At 52.4% G+C, this 18,008-nt stretch overlaps 3 protein-coding genes and 1 long non-coding RNA gene across 10 annotated transcripts; 2 read left to right on the top strand and 2 right to left on the bottom strand.

Moving 5' to 3' along the window:
• Positions 1-165: 165 nt before the first annotated feature.
• On the bottom strand, positions 166-2,139 carry LOC117866484 (DJ-1 protein homolog E). The gene is made up of 3 exons (XM_072290206.1): positions 1,794-2,139; positions 918-1,703; positions 166-840 (listed from the first exon to the last, which is right to left on the bottom strand). Exons 2-3 carry the CDS (start codon positions 1,677-1,679, stop codon positions 295-297), a joined length of 1,308 nt encoding a protein of 435 aa, XP_072146307.1. The 5' UTR covers positions 1,680-1,703; positions 1,794-2,139; the 3' UTR covers positions 166-294.
• Positions 2,140-5,926: 3,787 nt separating this feature from the next.
• On the top strand, positions 5,927-7,890 carry LOC117833985 (uncharacterized). The gene is made up of 2 exons (XR_004635639.2): positions 5,927-6,651; positions 6,899-7,890. It is a non-coding gene; the product is annotated as an uncharacterized lncRNA (long non-coding RNA).
• On the bottom strand, positions 6,756-11,796 carry LOC117833983 (uncharacterized). Of its 7 annotated transcripts, none has more exons than XM_034713580.2 (3): positions 8,468-11,796; positions 8,246-8,389; positions 6,756-7,958 (listed from the first exon to the last, which is right to left on the bottom strand). In XM_034713580.2, exon 1 carries the CDS (start codon positions 11,528-11,530, stop codon positions 9,095-9,097), a length of 2,436 nt encoding a protein of 811 aa, XP_034569471.1. In that variant the 5' UTR covers positions 11,531-11,796; the 3' UTR covers positions 6,756-7,958; positions 8,246-8,389; positions 8,468-9,094. The 7 variants fall into 7 exon arrangements, with proteins under 7 accessions (XP_034569471.1, XP_034569474.1, XP_034569476.1 ...); XM_034713583.2 differs by having other exon boundaries at positions 6,756-7,617; XM_034713585.2 differs by having other exon boundaries at positions 6,756-7,055.
• A 1,596-nt stretch (positions 11,797-13,392) lies between these two features.
• LOC117833476 (3-ketoacyl-CoA synthase 20) lies at positions 13,393-17,293 on the top strand. The gene is made up of 2 exons (XM_034712982.2): positions 13,393-14,476; positions 16,186-17,293. The coding sequence occupies exons 1-2, from the start codon at positions 13,709-13,711 to the stop codon at positions 17,014-17,016; spliced, it is 1,599 nt and encodes a 532-aa protein (XP_034568873.1). The 5' UTR covers positions 13,393-13,708; the 3' UTR covers positions 17,017-17,293.
• Positions 17,294-18,008: the final 715 nt, after the last annotated feature.

Below are 18,008 nucleotides of genomic sequence, written 5' to 3'. Positions count from 1 at the left end.
ACCCATATTCCAAATCATGGGCCTACCCCTGTGCACACTTCATAAATTACCTGTTTAACCCCAACCAGCATTAAGCAGCAGAAGCACATGGTGCTTCTTTTTTTTGCGGGTAATGGTGCATCTTATTCATCTTTCAGAAAGATGCGATTTTTCTGTCACCAAAACTTTATGCGATTCATCGGTTTTATTCTCAAACCACATGAAGAGAATCTCTAAACAACTGGACATTCAGAACACCGCAGTGTTCAGTTCAGTGCGCGCTGAGAGTTTGCAGAGCAGAGATGCGACGCCGCTTCAGAACGAAACGGTGATGCCGAGGAGGTCGACCAGGCGAGCCACGAACGGCGCAAGGTCCGGCCATCCCGCCGCCGTCACGACCTTCCCGTCGGCGACCGCCCCTTCCGTCTCCACAACCTCTGCCCCAGCCAGCCTCGAGACCACCCTCATGGGCACCCCGCTCGCGCACCTCCTGCCCCGGAGCAGCCCCGCGGCGGCGAGGAGCAGGTGGCCCTGCCCGATGCTGGCCACGACCTTCCCCTTGTCCGCGAACTCCCGAACCAGCGCCACCGCGCTCTCGTGGGTCACCAGCAGCTCCGGCGCCCGGCCGCCGGGGACGACGACGCAGTCGAAGCCGTCGGCGCTCGCATCCGCCCAGTCCGCGGTCACTACGAAGTTGTGCCCCCGCCTCTCCTCGCTCACCGCGCCCGGTTTCACGGCGTCGTAGATAGCCGTGACGCAGGGCTCGCCCCTGCGCTTGGTCGGGCACGCCGACTCGACGCGGCAGCCCACGCCGGCCAGCGCCCGGAACGGCACGTTCGCCTCGTAGTCGTCCACGTAGTCCTGCACACGGTCACGTCAATCGGCGGCGGCGCCACCATGAGCGAAGGCGACATGAACGGCGGCGAGGGGAAACTCACGGCGCAGAGCACGAGGACGCGCTGCCCGCCGCGGCCGGCGTCGGCGCGCGCGCCCATGGCGGCGAGGAGCTTGGCGATGATCTCGGCGTGCGCGGGCCACCCGATGGCGGAGAGCACGTGCCCGTCGGCGACGCAGAGGCTGAAAGGTTCCGGGTCGACCCACGTCCCGCCGGCGAGCTCGACGACGGGGCGCACGCCGAAGAACGCCGTGCACCGCACCCCGCCCGCCAGGCCCCCCGCCGCGGCGAGCAGCAGCTGGCTGTGGCACGTCAGGACGACGGGCCGCCGCATCTCCGCGAACGCCGCGACGAGCGCCACGGCGCCCTCGTCCGCGCTGAGATGCTCCGCGAACCGGCCTCCCGGGACGACGAGCGCGTCGTAGCGCGACGGGTTCGCCGCCGCCGCCGCGAAGTCCGCGGTGACCGCGAACCGGTGGCCCGGGAGCTCCGTGTAGAGCTCGAAGCCGAGGAACTCGTGGACGGCGGTGAGGCATGCGTCGCCAGGGTGCTTGCCGGGCGCGATGCGGTCGACGGCGACGCCGAGGGCGGCGAGCGCGTAGAGCGGGACGGCGGCCTCGTAGTCCTCCATGTAGTCGCCGCAGAGCATGAGGACCCTCCGGGAGGGCGCCATGGACGTACTACACGGACTCGGTTGCACCTCTAGCGCAGCTCGGCCTCGATCTGCTGCAGGCTGAGCTCCGAGCCACACACCTTTGAGCTCGATTGGATGAGCTGAGAGCGACAGCCAACTGGGATCTAACATCACAACGCAGCTCCAATTTCCGGGCTGCAGAAATTTTGCACAAAAAAAGTGCAGGATTTAAGTGAAAATAGCCTGAACAGTCCGTGCATACGAGATGATGAGATGACGACAAACATGTCGACCCCCCGGCACCACTAGATAGCACTGTCACCACTGCGCCGGGTTCTTCTTTCTCCTCGCGATTCCGCCTCTCACCCGCCGTCGGGATGGCCCGTGCCAGCTGCTCTGCAACGACGTCGCCACGCGGCGGCACGGCGGCGGTGACACAAATACCTCGGCGAAACTATGGGCCTCAGGATGATGGCCCGTGGTTACGTGAACGTGATGCTCGGTCGTTTCCAGCCCAACCCGATGTTGAATGGGGGATTGCGGCGAACGACGCCACGAAACCAAGGTGGGCCCTAAAGAATGGGCCTAGTCTGGATCAACAACCATGCACGATCTTGGTGGTGTTTCTGCTCGGTTGGTTCCAGCCCAGCCCGATGTTTTGATGCATGGTCATCAAGAACACACTCTCCTCTCTGCTGAATTTTCTGTTGCAAGCAGCCCAGTGGAGATACAAACACTACCACTCGTCTCCTGCGAACACTCTCTCTGCAAACAACTGTTTCATTCCGATCCGTTGCTCTCAACCTTCTTGACCTGTCTGTCTGTCATCGTCGGCAATTGATGCAGACGACCGTGTCGTGTTGGTTATTGCAAAAGCAGATGGGGGTTGCGCTAATTTTATGTACGCCGGGACAATGTGCATGTACTTTACTGAATGTAAATGCAGGCAGCTGTTTTGTGCCGGCGGTCAGATAGATTGTAACGTAATGAAGGGGTTTTTTTTTGGAGAAAAACGAAACAGAAACGTGTGTGTGTAGCTCGTCACTGAAAAGTACGAAACACTTGCTGAGTTGCCACGCTGGGGCAGTTCCGGTTTCCCAACCCGCACCTGTGTGCGTGTACGCTAGCTTGCTGGCTGCTGCTGCGCCTCCTTATCCACACGTCATTCCACAGCCGTGCGTCACAAGTATATTATAGGTTGGACTCTAGCTGGAGTAGTTCTTGTCCAAAACGTGAGACGGCACGAAGGCGAGAGACGGTGAGGACCGGATCAGAGAGATACGGTGTGCTGGTGGTTGGAAGGTGGCCGGCCAGCGAGCGATCGAGCGAGAAAGAAGGCGACGTAGACCAGCTGCGTACAAGCCTCCGTAGATCGCCGAGCAGCTCGTGGAGTCGTCGGAGCTGAACTGAATGCATTGATGATGGGTGGTTGGGGGTCAGCCGGTGACCAACCATCCCGTCGTTGTGACTACTATACTGATGTGTCTACTACATCTACAGCAAAACCTAGGAACGAAGAAGAGAAAACGTGTGGCTTGTCCAGCTGATATAGATGCTGGTACTGGTAGAAGAACGACCCCGGTCGCGCAGGAATGAATGAATAAAGATAGCCAGTTACGCAATGCACGCGTCGAACTGGCACAGTTACGCAGGAATGAATAAAGATATAGCCAGTTACGCAGGAATGGTTGAGGAGGCTGGCATTTCGATTGATTATTGGGCTGGCCCCCGCAGCCTGCCGACCTGATCAATTCGGTACTTATCTGTTTTAATAGACTTTAGTGGGTCCCAAGCTAAACTTTAACCCTGTCACGAATGTTTGACACTAATTAGGATTATTAAACATAGGCTAATTATAAAATCAATTTCACAACCCCTAGGTTAAATCACGAGATGAATCTATTAAACCTAATTAGTCCATGATTTGACAATATGGTGCTACAGTAAACATTCTCTAATGATGGATTAATTAGGTTTAATACATTCGTCTCGCGATTTAGCCTAGAGGTTCTGCAATTAATTTTGTAATTAGCTCATATTTAATCCTCCTAATTAGTATCCAAATATCCGATGTAACACGGACTAAACCTTAGCTTCAGGATCCAGGCACCCCCTTAGTCCCTGGATCCAAACATGATATAGTTTAGTCCATGTAGAGCGTTGTGCGGTGCAGACTGCAGCAGCAGCCAGCCAGCCAACAGGCAACGGCTGGGAAAGGAATTAGCTAGGTGCTAGTAGCGTATAGCAAGGCAAGGCCAAGCGGGTCGTCGCCGTCGGCGGCGTAATGAGGCTCAGTCGGTTGCGGTTGGGGCACCACTTGTTGGGGCCTTGGGGGAGGGGATCGGAGGACCGAGAATTGAATTGGAGGAGACCCGATCCAAGGACATGAATCCATCCCATGCAGTCGGTCAAACCCATGCATTCCATCCCATCCGGCCTCTCTCTCTCTCCCTCCATTACTGCACACGCCGTAGCGGTACTAGTGGACTATGGTCTCTGCGCGCTGTCCCGTGGAGTACTTAGTTTAACCCGGCATGTGCTCCGCAACGCTGGCTTGCCAAACAATAGAGCCCAGTTCATGCAACCGCATGCTGTACGTAGGCTACCGCGCCTGCCTTCTTCCTTGTCCGCGACCACGAGCAGGTACCGATATAGTACATACTACTGTACTGGTTGGGTACACAATCTACTGCAGTAGTGTCTAACCTAACACTGCTACGAGCATGGATAGCATACGCGATCCATTGCGGTCTAGCATGGTTATCGGTGGAGCTGATGCCACCTGCAGCCGCCACCTGGGGGTGGTTCTTGCTTGTGCCCATGCAAGTACAACAAGTCGTCGGATGCAGGATGCTATTTGTAGTAGCATATGGCCTTGTTTAGTTGCCCAACTTTGGAGATGCAAAATCACTGTTGTAGCACTATAGCATACTGTAGCGTTTCGTTTGTATTTGTGAATTATTGTCCAAATATTGACTAATTAGACTCAAAAGATTCATCTCGCAAAGTACAACAAAACTGTGCAATTAGTTTTTAATTTCGTCTACATTTAGTACTCCATGCATATACCACAAGTTTGATATGATGGGGAATCTTCTTTTTGCATAGTGTCAAAGTTAGGATTTTGAGGGGTATATACCACGAGCTAGCGCGTGCACGGCAGCTGGGTTGTTATGATCTAGTGTGAACGAGGGAGAGACCGAGATGGATCACATTATCTGAAAAAGGACATAGATCATCAGCCGGTGACCATCCGTCCGACTAACGTCACTGTCGTGCCGTGCGCGTCCTACACCTATACGTACTATACCCGAGTACGAAACGGGTAGCTTGCAGAACGGGATGCACGGTGGTTACGTACGCGCGTGCGTATGGAAGACGGAGTAGCATACAGATACGGAGTCCTTATGCATGCGTACAAAAACAAGCCTGCAGATGATGGTTCGATCGACGTGCTGGAGCAGTGACACTGCTACTGGACGGGCCAGCAGATTATTATTGTCCAGAGATTACGTGTGCATTGGTTTCAGGCAACGGATAGCACATGCGTCTATCTAGAGGAAATAAAGAACCTGCTGTGGCGTTGCTATCGGCCGGTGAGGCTGGCAGTGCAGGAAGACGCAGAGCCATGAGGCACGAGCCGACCTGATCAATGCGATCGATTGGGGCGTGGCTGCCCGCTGCCGGCTGCAGCAACAGGCAACTGCTGGGAAAGGACGGCACGTGAGGCCGTCGACTCGTGCGCGTATTAGTAAATGAGCTCAGTTTGTTTGTTGGTTGGTTGGATGGTTGGGGGAGGGAGAGGCACTACTAGAAAAATAAACATTGATTCTAGCCCTGAGTACTGGTTGGTTTTGACTTGATACCAGATCCAACGGCTAGTTCCCCAGAAGTAGGGATGGCAATGGGGCGGGTCGGGGTCGAATTGAGCTTCCGCAGATCCGCCCCCGAAACCCGAAAATAAAACCAGCCCCGAACCCGAACCATATTTCGGGTGATGGTAAGCACCTGCCCCCGAAACCCGAGCAAGACAATGACAGTGGGCGGCACCGCGGGCGAGGCGCGGGCAGCCGGTGGCGGCGTGGGCGAGGGGGCGACGAGGAATTATGGATTTGGGGGCCAGGATACGGGTGTGCGGCGCACTGGCCGCGAGACGGGGAGAGCGGGAGGCGGACTGGGTGAACGGAGATTATATACCTAGGGTTGTTGTTGGGCTAGGCTAGTTTTTAGGCCGTGATGTATACTTCGGGCCCCGTGAGTCACCCATGAGGGGAAGTATAAACCCGCCCCCGCACCCGCCATGTGTCGGATCCCTGAACTCAAGACCCATGGGGAGAATTCCAGACCCGCCCCCGCCCCCGTCGAGTCTGAAACCCGCGAGTCTCGGGTCCAGACCCGCTTGATTGTCATCACTACTCAGGAGCCCCCCGTGACCCCCTTTAGTACCAGTTGGAGCTCCCAACCGGTACTAAAGGAGCTCCCAACCTTTAGTACCCTATCGCCCCATCCGCCTTATCCATCTCCCCTGTACCCGTTCCCGTCCTCTCTCTCTCCACCTCCCCTCATCTTCCTCTCTCTCTATCCCCTGCACCGCCGCCTGGATCCCATCCTCCTCTAGCGTGGCGGGCAAGGGCGGCAGCAAGAGGCAAGGGTGGCGATGGCAGGCCTGACGCCGACCCGTTGGCTCAAGTGCGGCGGCAGGGTGACCGTACAAGGAGCGGAGGGAGAGCAGGGGGCAAGGAGTGGTGGATGGTAGCAAAATTTCTTTTTTATTATTTTTTAATATTCCTTTAGTATCGGTTCTTTAACCCGTACTAAAGACCCCTTTAATATTGAAGTAACAATACTGAAGAGGGTTAGGAATCGATGCTAAAGACGTTTTCCCAGCAACGAGGGAGGCTCGGGCAGGAATGGAGGAGATGTCGGCAGAGCAAGGGCAGTGGGCAGGCCATGCATCGCAGCGGTCAGGCAGGTCGGGGCTGGTCCGTAGGCAGTGACGATCGACGACCGCCGGCGGCGCGCTGTCTCCTCCATGTCCATGCTCCTGTCCCAACAATTAGGAACTGTGTTTGATGGTGGTTAAACTAAATAGCGTTCAAGGGACAAAATCCCCGGAACTTCCCGGGGATCTGCACTTCTGCAGGTACCAGTTTATAAATCAAGTGGCACTCCAGAACTATGCTCCTTTCATTGTTGCAGTGATAATATAGGATGTTCAGTTACGCAAAACAATTATAAGCCTGTGTGTTCAGAAATCAGAAAACAGTTATGAGCTACTTTTTGCAACATATAAGGACTGAAATTCAGTTAGGCACAGTTCATTGGTCTACAGAACAATTAAATCGTTCAAGTGCCCAACAAATTTCAAAAGATTTACTATTTCTGCACAGATAGATTTACCACTACATCAACACCTGTGTCATACATCTGCGACTATGCCAGAAAGAGCAGAGCAGAATGGAATCGGAACCCTGACAAGACTCTTCAGATGCACCAGGCAGTTTTTCTTCCCAGTTGAATTCCCCTGTCGACCTGAAAGACAATAAACTGATGCAAACCATTTATCGTGTAGAGTGGGAGTGGCATCAGAGACGCGAAGGACAGGTAGACATAGTAACTTCAAGCAGACATGGTAAATTGCAGCTGCCAAGGAAGGTTTTGCCGTAACTTTTAATCTTAAGATGTATTACTGATACACAATGGTGAAACATCACAAAGTGAGCATTGTCCAAACTGTACACATGCATTGCTATCCCTATAAGAACATTGCAGGCACCTTTAGAGCCTGTTGGCAGGAATCATTGTTATATGCCAAACACATGTCAAAGGTACCTATGACTAATATCAATAAATTCGTTGATATTAGAGTAGTAGTGCAGGCATAAATGGCTTAGTGCAGGCCAATATGAAATACAATGTTGGTGGGGAATACAAAAGAAGAACAAGGTAACATAATTACAACAAGAGACCTGTCTGCACTTGAAACAAATACCAGGTCATTCAGCTTCCCATTTAGAAAAAGAGAGCAAAGAGCTATGATTGCAGGAGCTCACCTAAGGCTGAAAGAAATGCGGACATGCATGCTTAGCAGCAGTAGAAGTTCAGTTTCCTAGGGTCATTGAAGTGTTAGTGGATGTACAATTTGTGTTTTTTTTTTGCTGGTGGAAAGAAGTTGATGATTAGTCGCCATTTCCTCGTATAAATAATATAATAAAAGTAGCATTAAAACATTTCTTTAGTGGGACAAGCATCATCATCAAAACATGCATCAGATGTTGCCTTTTACATATGAGTGTTTCCCCATAAAACAGGACATGTTTGTGATGTCAGTGCTTCGACATCTGAAAGGCAACCTCCAATTCAGTCTTATCTTCACAATTATGGCTTTTGACACTTCAGTATTATCTTCACAATATCATCTGAACATGGTACCATTTTTTCTAACATGTTCTGTTGGGAAAAAAAGGGAAACAAGCTAGCTCAGCAATTGAAGCTGCTACAGGCAAATGCTTGTACCTCAGGCAAGCATGAACAACTTGTGAACTTCACGGCACAACTGAAGCTAAGCTAGTTGAAATATTCCACCTTTTACGTAAAAGATATGACCAAAATCAAGTAATTTTTCAGCAGTGCTGTGTTCAATGACATACCAGTTCCTACTTGAGGAGGCAATGTACACTGTCATCGCTGTTGTCACAAAAGAACAGAAGAGACTTACAGAGCAATGGTGTGTGTACCTTGGCAGGCGAGCTCGGAGGAGAAATGGCCGGTGGAGGTGATGAGAAGCGAGCTGAAATTGCCTAGCGCAAGCCCCAAGAACTGACCACAGCCACCTTCCCAGCAGCACCATTGTTAGTTCCTTGTCCCCTCTCTCCCTCTTCCTGTCCTCCAAGAGTGGGCAACAAGTTGGTCACAAGAAAGGACAGTGATGCGATGAATAACTCCAGATCCAGGCTCACCCATGCCAGGTCCGATGAGGGTGGCGCTTGTTGTTGCTCACTAGCGTGGCCATAGCGTCATTCCACTAGGGCTTGGCTGCAGTAGAGGAGAGAGAGGGAGGCAATGACAGGGAGGGTGGGGGTCGGTCACCATCGATGTAGAGGGTCCTCATTAACAAAAAGAAAATCACACTGAAAGTATAGCATCCGAGAGTCTAATCAACACTGCCTGATCTGCTGAATGAATATGCTACCAAAAACAACCCTTATATGTGGGGCACCAAAAAACTCATCGAAGCAAAAAGTAAGTGGGTAATTGCATATCAAGCAGATCACTGAAATCTACAAAAAAAAAAATACTTGCAAATGAAGCCAACTAACTGTTTTTTAAAAAAATAACATATATAGTCTATCTGTGGCAAATGCATGCTAGAACAGGTTCCAAAAAATATTCATTTACACATATTGTGGGAACAAACTTACCTCCACATCAGAAGTCCTTATCCATTTTTTTCCTAAGATGCAACCAGCTCGTCACACCTCGATCATGCCAATAGAGAAAATAGCACATGTAATTGACTGTTAGTGTCCAGGTAATTTCCTGTCTTACAAACAAGAGGATTTTCTGGGCATCTAAGCTTGTAACAATCAACTGGAGCCAGCTCCAGCAAGAAAATGATACTTTTCTGGGAGATATTTTATCTGTTCCTGACATGTCCCTCTGCTTGTGAAGAGATCGACCAACAACATTGTCGTTGAATCTTCAAGAGAGAAGTTTCTCTCATCAATTTTAGAAAGATAAGTTCCAGCCCTGACTATTTCATGTTTCTCTAGCAACGCCCTGACCACATGATTCAGCAGTCGAGAGTTGGGATCAAAGCCAGCATTCTCCATGGATGAAAAGACATCATCTGCCTCTTCCGGTAACCCTTCTTTAATAAGATTTGTCATCATTAAATCATAAGTCTCAACAGAAGGCACCAGCCCACTTGCAGGGATGGAAGCAAACAGTTCCTTAGCTCCTTCAGCTCTCCTAGTTTTGAACATTACAGCAATCATAATATTAATAGTTATAATATCAATCTTTACGTTCATTGCTTGTAATTTCTTGAAAAGCCCAATTGCTTCATCAAAGGAATTGTTTTTGCAAAGTCCACTAAGAACGGTGTTGTATGTGCCAGTGCCCACTGAGATCCCGCTCTCGATCATTTCATGGAATCTTTCCTTTGCAGAAACTGTTCTCCCAGCCCGGAATAACCCATCCAGTACAATGTTGTACGCAATAGTTGAGGGCTTGATTCCCTTATGCACCATTTCTCTGAAAACACTCAACCCATCATCAATCCTTCCAAGTTTACAATAGCCATTAACAAGTGTGCCATACACTACAACATTAGGTTCAATGCCAGCTGACACCATAGCATCAAATACTCTCAATGCTTTCTCCATCTTGCCAACTAGGCAGTATCCATCCACCAGCGAACTATACACAAAAACATTAGGATGCAGACCGATACTTACAAGTAAGTCAAATATATCATGTGCGTCCACTACCCTTCCCTCCTTGCAAAGGCTGTTTATTATTGAATTTAAGTGCACAATGTCAGGACGCATGCCTTTACTCATCATTTCAAAAACCAATTCCTTAGCTTTCAGCAAACCACCATGAGTACAAAAACCCTGAATCAGGCACTGGTAAGTAGCTATACTGGGTGCTACTCCTTGATCAATCATTTCATTAAATATTTCCATAGCATCGTCCATTTTAGCCATCCTGCAATGTGCAGCTATGACTGTCAAATAGGTTACCACATTAGGTTTTGCTCCTTGGTGCCTCATTTCACTGAAGATAATCATAGCCCGATCCAGCATTCCACATTTAGCATATCCCTTGATCAGTACATTGAAAATACGGACATCAGGTGCAACACCGTCTCCTAGCATCAAATTGAAGAGGTCTGTCATATCAACAAGGCATCCTTCAGTAGCGTACCCATCAAGCAGAATTAGGTATGAGACAGTATCAGGCTCCTGGCCCTTCATTGCGATCGAGTCAAAAACATCTTTAGCTTCCTTAATTTTTCCATGCTTGCAAAGGGAAGCCATTAATGAGTTCCACGTACCAATATCTGGTAGGAGACCCCGCCTAGTCATCTCTTTGAATATCCTGACCGCCTCATTCCACTCACCCCTAGCGGAATATGCAAAGATCAAGTTATTATATGACCAGTTATCCGGACGAACACCTTTACGAACCATTTGTCGGAGGACCGCCTCTGCCTTGTCCATTGCCCTTGCCTTACACAGTGCATCAATACTGGAGGTGTAAGTCACTAGATTAGGTGAAATCCCCTGCTGCATCATTTCATTTATTAGATCGCATCCTTTATCAACTTCACCCTCCTTAAAGAAGCCATCAATGACCGTGCTGTATGAGACCACGTTGGGTGAGCAGCCAGATCCCTTCTCAGCCATCCTCCGGAGCCATTCAAGTGCCCTCCGACTCTCTCTGTTGTCGCAGAAGCTCTTCAGAAGTATGTTGTAGGAGACAACATCGGGCACACAGACCATCTCGGGCATCCTGTGGAGCAGCACGTCCAAAGCGTCGTCAGTCCGCTTTGCTTCACAGAGGCCCTTGAGGAGGTTGTTGAATGTGATGACACTGACGCCCAACCCTGTCCTGAGGAGCTGGCCGAAGAAGGCCGGCGCTAGATCCGGGCGGCGCGCACGGGTGCAGCAGTCCATGAGGATGCCGTAGGTGCAGAACGTGAGAGACAGCACCCTTCGGCCGGCAGCTCCTGACATGGCGTTGAAGAAAGTGACGGCGAGCGCAGGCCCGTCGCTGCAGGCGGTGGAGGGCGGCGCGCGCGCGAGCGCGGCGAGGAATCCGTTCAGCGCGCGCTCGGGAACGGGGGTGCCTCGCCGCCGCAATTCGTCGAGCAGGTGGCGTGCGTCCTCCGGGCCGAACGCCCCGGACCGCACGCGCTCCGTGGCGGCGGCCAGGGCGAGGTGGGGAGCGCGCGGTGGTGACGCTGAGGACGCTGTGGTGCGGAAGATGGAGGAGAGGCGGGCACGGGAGGACATGGCCGCATGAGATTTGGGCGACCCTGCTCCGCCGTCTCTCTCGCCTTCCGTCTCTGGAACGGCGAGAGCCCCTGGCTTTTGTTATGCTGTTTTTGTTTTTCCTTTTTGCCTCCGCTCTTCTACAAGCAACTAGTTAAATGCGTTTCTTAAGAAAAAAATACTTAAATGCCAGAACTGTGCGTACGAAACAAATTTCATATAAATGATTCCTGTACGGGGAAGTTTATACGATAAAACTTAAATTTTATCTTAGCACATTTTGAATATTTGCCGAAAGTTCATGTGCCACTCCTGTAGCTGTACACCAAAACGTTGTGGGTGGAGTAGTTTCTTTCTTTGCCCCTGGCTTGCGTGCATCATCGGCGCCCCCGCGCGTCATGCCCGGCCGCCGTTTCCTTGCGTCCGGCGGTCTGACACACGCGGCGCGGCCCCCCCCCCCCCCCCCCCCCCCCCCCCCCCCCCGGGCGATCGAGGCAGTCGTTCCGTGCGGTACCGGGCCAGATACAGTAGTAGGAGTAGGCGGGGATGGATGAGCGCCCGCGCGGAAAGGACGCACGACGGCTCGCGTATAGCCTCTGCTGCCAGGCGGCGGCCGATCGACGTCGCCGCTGCCGGCGGGCGGCGTCTGCTTTGGCCGCTTGCCGGCCTTGCGCGCATTTGGTTTGCTTCAGGCTGCCCCGTTCGTACGTGGCCCGCTGCAGCAACAGGCAACTGCTGGGAAAGCAGGGGACGTGAGGCCGTCGACTCGTGCGCGTATTAGTAAAATGAGCTCAGGCAGGGAATGAAGGAGATGTCGGCAGAGCTAGGGCACTGGGGCAGGCCATGCATCGCAGCGGTCAGGCAGGTCGGGTCCGGTCCGTAGACACCCCCGCCTTCTGACCGGTCGGCCATGCATGTGGCCTCCGCATTTGGTTTGCTTCAGGCTGCCCCCGTGCGTACGTGGCTGGGCACGTAACGGAAGGTTTAATGCATATGCCATTAGTATCGGTGTCGCAACTGATATTGGTAGTTGATACTAAATGGGGACTTTTTTACCAATTGAAATAACTAGTACTAAAGGGTATTAAAAAATAAAATGAAATCCACCCGCTGGCCCTGCCAGCCCCCGCCGCCGCTACCGCCGACCCTCACCCGCCGGCGCCGCTGCCGCCTCACCTTGTCCCGCCGCTGCTCCTCACTGCCGGTGAGGAGCGAGCACGGGGGGAGGGGAAGGGAGGCAGAGGAGGAATAGAGGAGAGAGAGAGATAGAGGATGAGGAGAGATAGAGGACCGGATGAGGAGGAGATAAAGGAGCAGAGGAGGATGAGGGTAGCGGACGGATGGATAAAGGGGGAGCTCTTTAGTACTACGAGGTGGAGCTCCCACCCGATACTAATGTGTCTTAATGCCTTTAGTACCGGATGGAGGCTCCACCCGGTACTAATGGGTGTTCTTTAGTACTGGGTGGAGCCCTCAACCTATACTAAAGGGGTTCACGGGATCTATCCATTAAGCTTGGTACTAATGCTCATACTAGTACAAGACTAAAATACAACCATACTGAGTCTTGGGATGAATACTCAGTTATACCGCACAACACATTGCAAGCGAAGCAGGCAGCCAAATCAACCAACTGCGCCACGCGAGGCATCGGCAACTGTCACAAGCCGCGCCAGCGCATGGCAGGTTCTTGACCAGACCGCCGGCCGCTAGCTCAACGCCAACCCACGCACCCCGGCCGCGCCCACGCCACGAAACCCTCGAACCCAACGGCGCGCGCGCGGGCGTCGTCAGGCCGGCGGCCAACTTGCACCTGGCCATGCCCATTCACACACGCGGGAGCGCGCGCATTTACTCGGACCCCGCCTGGCCCTGCCCCAACCTCCCTCCCCTCTCTCCCTTCGCCTGTTCGCCACCACCGTCTTAATGGTCGCTCCGGTGGTTGCACCCACCCAACCCATTCACCCCGGCGTCGCCCCCGGCCGTGCCCGCCAGGTCTTCCTCTTCCTCATCCATCCTCCACCGCCGGCGACCCCTATATATTCGCGCCCAACCTCCCCGCCCCACCTTCCAAGCCCACCCACACCCACTCTCCCTCTCCTCAACTCCGAGTTCTCGACGCCGCGCAGCACCCCGCCGCTCAGCTAGTAGCCTCGCCCATCACCCTTGCTACCTCGCCGCGCCACGCCGCCAGGCACCATGAGCGCCGCCCAGCAAGCAGAACCGACCACCTCTCCCGCCTCCCCCACCCCCGCCGGCGCCGGCAGCACCACGGTAATCAAGAACGCCCGGCACCGCCCGAGCGCGCTCAAACTCTGCTACCACGTTGCCATCTCCAACCTCCCGTACCTCCTCCTGGCCCCCTTCGCGGCGGCCCTCTTCGTCCGCCTCTCCCGGCACTCCCCCGCCGACCTCGCCGCCGCGCTCACCTCCAACCCACCCCTCACCGCCGCCCTCGCCGCGCTCGCCGCCGTCCTCGTCACCATCTACCTCGCGCGCCGCCCGCGGGCCGTCTACCTCCTCGACTTCGCGTGCTACAAACCCGGCCCGGAGCACGTGGTGACCCGGGAGACGTTCATGCGGCAGTCGACGGCGGCGGGGGTGTTCACGGGCGACAACCTGGCGTTCCAGCGGAAGATCCTGGAGCGGTCGGGGCTCGGGCAGGAGACCTACTTCCCCCGGGCCGTGCTCAACGCGCCGCCCAACCCGTGCATGGCGGAGGCGCGAGCGGAGGCCGAGGCCGTCATGTTCGGCGCCATCGACCAGGTGCTGGCAAAGACGGGCGTCCGGGCGCGCGACATCGGGGTCGTGGTCGTCAACTGCAGCCTCTTCAACCCGACGCCGTCGCTGTCGGCGATGATCGTCAACCATTACAAGCTGCGCGGGAACGTCGCCAGCTATAACCTCGGCGGCATGGGGTGCAGCGCCGGGCTCATCTCCATCGACCTCGCCAAGCAGCTGCTCCAGGTATGCAAGCGATTCATCCCTTAGCATGCTCCAATCCAGATAGTCATCATCGTTGTCGATTGGTTAGGATTTTATTTTATTTTTTTGCCTCCGCGATCGAGAGCTTTCGAGAGTTGAGTGAGTGCGATCAGGTGGGTTTGTTCAGCGACCGCCATGGTAGAGGAGGTAGGTGGGGTTGCGGGGCTTGGTGCTCAATCGTTGCCGTTGATCCTGGAACGGACGGCGGGGATCGAGCGCACGGATGAAGCAAAGGAGCTTTTACTTGGGTTGACTCTGCATGCGTTTGCACGGATGCACGATGCATAGTGGGTCCATGGAACTGCGACGAGCGTTGACTGATAGGCTTTGGAATTAATCGACCCCCCCGTGGTAATAATTCGGCTTGAGCAGTAGCATAATTGAGCACCCATCAATCATTGATTCATTGTTGTTGTACTAGTTCTTTAACGGAAGTACACATTTACTGTAGGTTTGTACATGGTTTGTTCATTGTTAGGTCTACTCGTCGTCGCCTTCATTTTTTTTAAAAGATAGTATCAAAATATATAAGTGGGAATCCAGAGAGTATATGTAACCAAAAAATTTTGTTTGGTGTCAAATCTAGCTGTTTGGGATTAAAAGTGTAGGAACTTTTGACCGCCTGAGGGTAGCAAATTACGAGAAAGTCTGAAAGTTTAGTGGAGCATAAAAGTTAGCCAAAGTTTAGCACTCTGTCTCTCTGTAAAGTACAAAAGTTTGCAATTATTTGTCTTACAGAAAAAATATATAGAGACAGTTTGTCAAGTTTTGGAAGTCCTAATAACCATTAGTAGGACCAACCGGCAACAGATCGTCTCTTTTGGGACGACGATGCCTGCCGGTTTCAGCAGGTTGCCATCGCAACAACTGTCAATGGGTCCCTGCACACTTAGGAAGTGTTTGATATAAGTGATAAACTTTAGCTAAGTCATATCGGATGTTCGGATGCTAATTAGAAGGACCTGCACACTTAGGGAGTGTTTGATATAAGTGATAAACTTTAGCAAAGTCATATCGGATGTTCGGATTCTAATTAGAAGGACTAAACATAAGATAATTACAACATTAATTGCACAGATGGAATCTAATTCGCGAGACAAATTTATTAAGATTAATTAATCCATCATTAGCAAATGGTTCGCGAATTAGACTCTATCTGTACAATTAATTTTGTAATTAGCTCAGATTTAATCCTCCTAATTAATATCAAACAAACACTCCCTTATACACCCTCTGACGACGATCGTTAACCCGGATCACCCGAAAATGGTCCAGACAGGAACCGTCTAGAACGCCCGTTGACGTGTGCGATCAGATCAGAGCAGCTGATGGCCAATCACCAGCTGAGCAACACTGCTTCTTCTTCTTCTCCCATGCTCCCTTTCTCTCTTAACGTTAATGGCGACCTGCCGGCGGGTCGCCCGTCCACATCAATGCAGCTCAGGCCATCCACCTGCTGAGCTGCTGCTGCAGAGTCCCATTGATGACGATGACAGCTATCTGACAGAAAGCTCGCGGAGTTAATGCTCCCCGTCGTCGATCGTCATAAATTCTGTTGGTTGGGGCGATCGATCGCCGGCGACGTACGCGAACGTTCCCGCGGACGCACGGCCACGACGACGATGACTAGTCGTGATAGCTTATCAGGGCAAGCTGACCGACCCCTGAAATAATGGTTGCTGCTGCTGCAGGTGCACCGGAACACGTACGCGCTGGTGGTGAGCATGGAGAACATCACGCTCAACTGGTACTGGGGCAACAACCGCTCCATGCTCATGTCCAACTGCCTCTTCCGGATGGGCGGCGCCGCCGTGCTCCTCACGAACCGCGGCGGCGCGGACCGGCGCCGCGCCAAGTACCAGCTGGTGCACACGGTCCGCACCCACCACGGCGCCGACGACCGCGCCTACCGCTGCGTGTTCCAGGAGGAGGACGAGACCGGTCGCGTCGGCGTGGCGCTCTCCAAGGACCTCATGGCCGTCGCCGGCGAGGCCCTCAAGACCAACATCACCACGCTGGGGCCCCTCGTCCTCCCCATGTCGGAGCAGATCCTCTTCCTCGCCTCCCTCGTGGGGCGCAAGGTGTTCGGGCTCCGGTCACTCAAGCCCTACATCCCGGACTTCAAGATGGCGTTCGAGCACTTCTGCATCCACGCCGGAGGCCGGGCCGTGCTCGACACCATCGAGAAGAACCTCGAGCTCAGCGCGTGGCACATGGAGCCGTCGCGGATGACGCTGTACCGGTGGGGGAACACCTCCAGCAGCTCGCTGTGGTACGAGCTCGCGTACACGGAGGCGCAGGGGCGGGTGCGGCGGGGACACCGGGCGTGGCAGATCGCGTTCGGGTCCGGGTTCAAGTGCAACAGCGCCGTGTGGAGGGCGCTGCGGACCATCGACCCGGCGAAGGAGAAGGTTGGGAACCCGTGGGTGGAGGAGATACACAGGTTCCCCGTCGAGGTGCCCAAGGTGGAGAGCGTCGTCGTCGCGCCGGCGGCGGCGGCGGCGGCGGCGGCCGAATCGTGAGGAGCGTGGAGCATGCGGCTCTTGTATTTGAATTTGGAAAAAACATGTGGAATTATAAAAGTGTATGTTGATTTGAGTTGAGCGTGGGGTTAGGTTTGTAAACATACAAGGACGAAATTTGGTGGTTGGTTGGTTGGAGATGTATGTAGCTGACATGTATGCGTTGGAGCTTCGATAGGAAGCAAAAAAGTAAACCTGATGTTGATTCTTTGCGTTGGGTCGGGTTAATTTGGCGTTGGGGCAAATAAGGAATGCAAAATTGTATAAAAACTCGAAACTGATTGTGTACCATTAGCACTCAGCGTTGTAACGTTCATGCTTCTATCTTAATATAAAGATGTGCAATCCTGTTACATATTTCATTAAAAAAACCATGACCATGGTCAAGTTAATTTGCGTTGGGGGAACAAGGAATGCAAAATCGTACTCCCCCATCCTAAATTATACATTGTTTTAATTTTTTATAGATAGATTTATATATTTTATTATGTAAATAGATATATATTATGTCTAGATGCATAATAAAAATAATGAATCTAGGATGTAGATTGCTTGTCCCGCCAAATAGTGACATGTTGTGCCTGCCCCTATAGTTTTTTTTCGGGCTCGATCATGTATTAAAGGTCCTGTTTGGTTCTTTAGAAGCTTCTAAAATTCCTATCACATCGAATATTTAGATTCATAAAATATAGACTAATTACAAAACTAATTTCATAGTTGGAGGCTAATTTGCGAGACGAATCTATTAAGCCTAATTAGTCCATGATTTGATAATGTGATGCTACAATAAACATGTGCTAATAATGGATTAATTAGGCTTAATAGATTCGTCTTGTGAATTAGCCTACATCTATGTAATTAATTTTATAATTAGTTCATGTTTGGTCCTCCTAATTAACCTTCGAATATTCGATGTGACATGAATTTTAATCCAAACTAAAGATACCCCTATGAATGCGTTCAGCTTCGAGTCCACGTCTCGATGACAGAGG

The sequence above is a fragment of the Setaria viridis genome, chromosome 8 (assembly GCF_005286985.2).
Source record: "Setaria viridis chromosome 8, Setaria_viridis_v4.0, whole genome shotgun sequence".
NCBI classification, from domain to species: Eukaryota; Viridiplantae; Streptophyta; class Magnoliopsida; order Poales; family Poaceae; genus Setaria; species Setaria viridis.
This window is presented reverse-complemented; position numbering and strand designations above follow the sequence as displayed.

Excerpts from the sequence above, each read along its gene's own strand:
- LOC117833476 (XM_034712982.2), top strand. The coding sequence starts at position 13,709 with ATGAGCGCCGCCCAGCAAGCAGAACCGACCACCTCTCCCGCCTCCCCC. Across the intron at positions 14,477-16,185 it reads TCGCCAAGCAGCTGCTCCAG|GTGCACCGGAACACGTACGC; the intron begins GTATGCAAGCGA and ends CTGCTGCTGCAG.
- LOC117833983 (XM_034713578.2), bottom strand. The coding sequence starts at position 11,530 with ATGTCCTCCCGTGCCCGCCTCTCCTCCATCTTCCGCACCACAGCGTCC.
- LOC117866484 (XM_072290206.1), bottom strand. The coding sequence starts at position 1,679 with ATGTTAGATCCCAGTTGGCTGTCGCTCTCAGCTCATCCAATCGAGCTC. Across the intron at positions 841-917 it reads GCGTCCTCGTGCTCTGCGCC|GACTACGTGGACGACTACGA; the intron begins GTGAGTTTCCCC and ends GACCGTGTGCAG.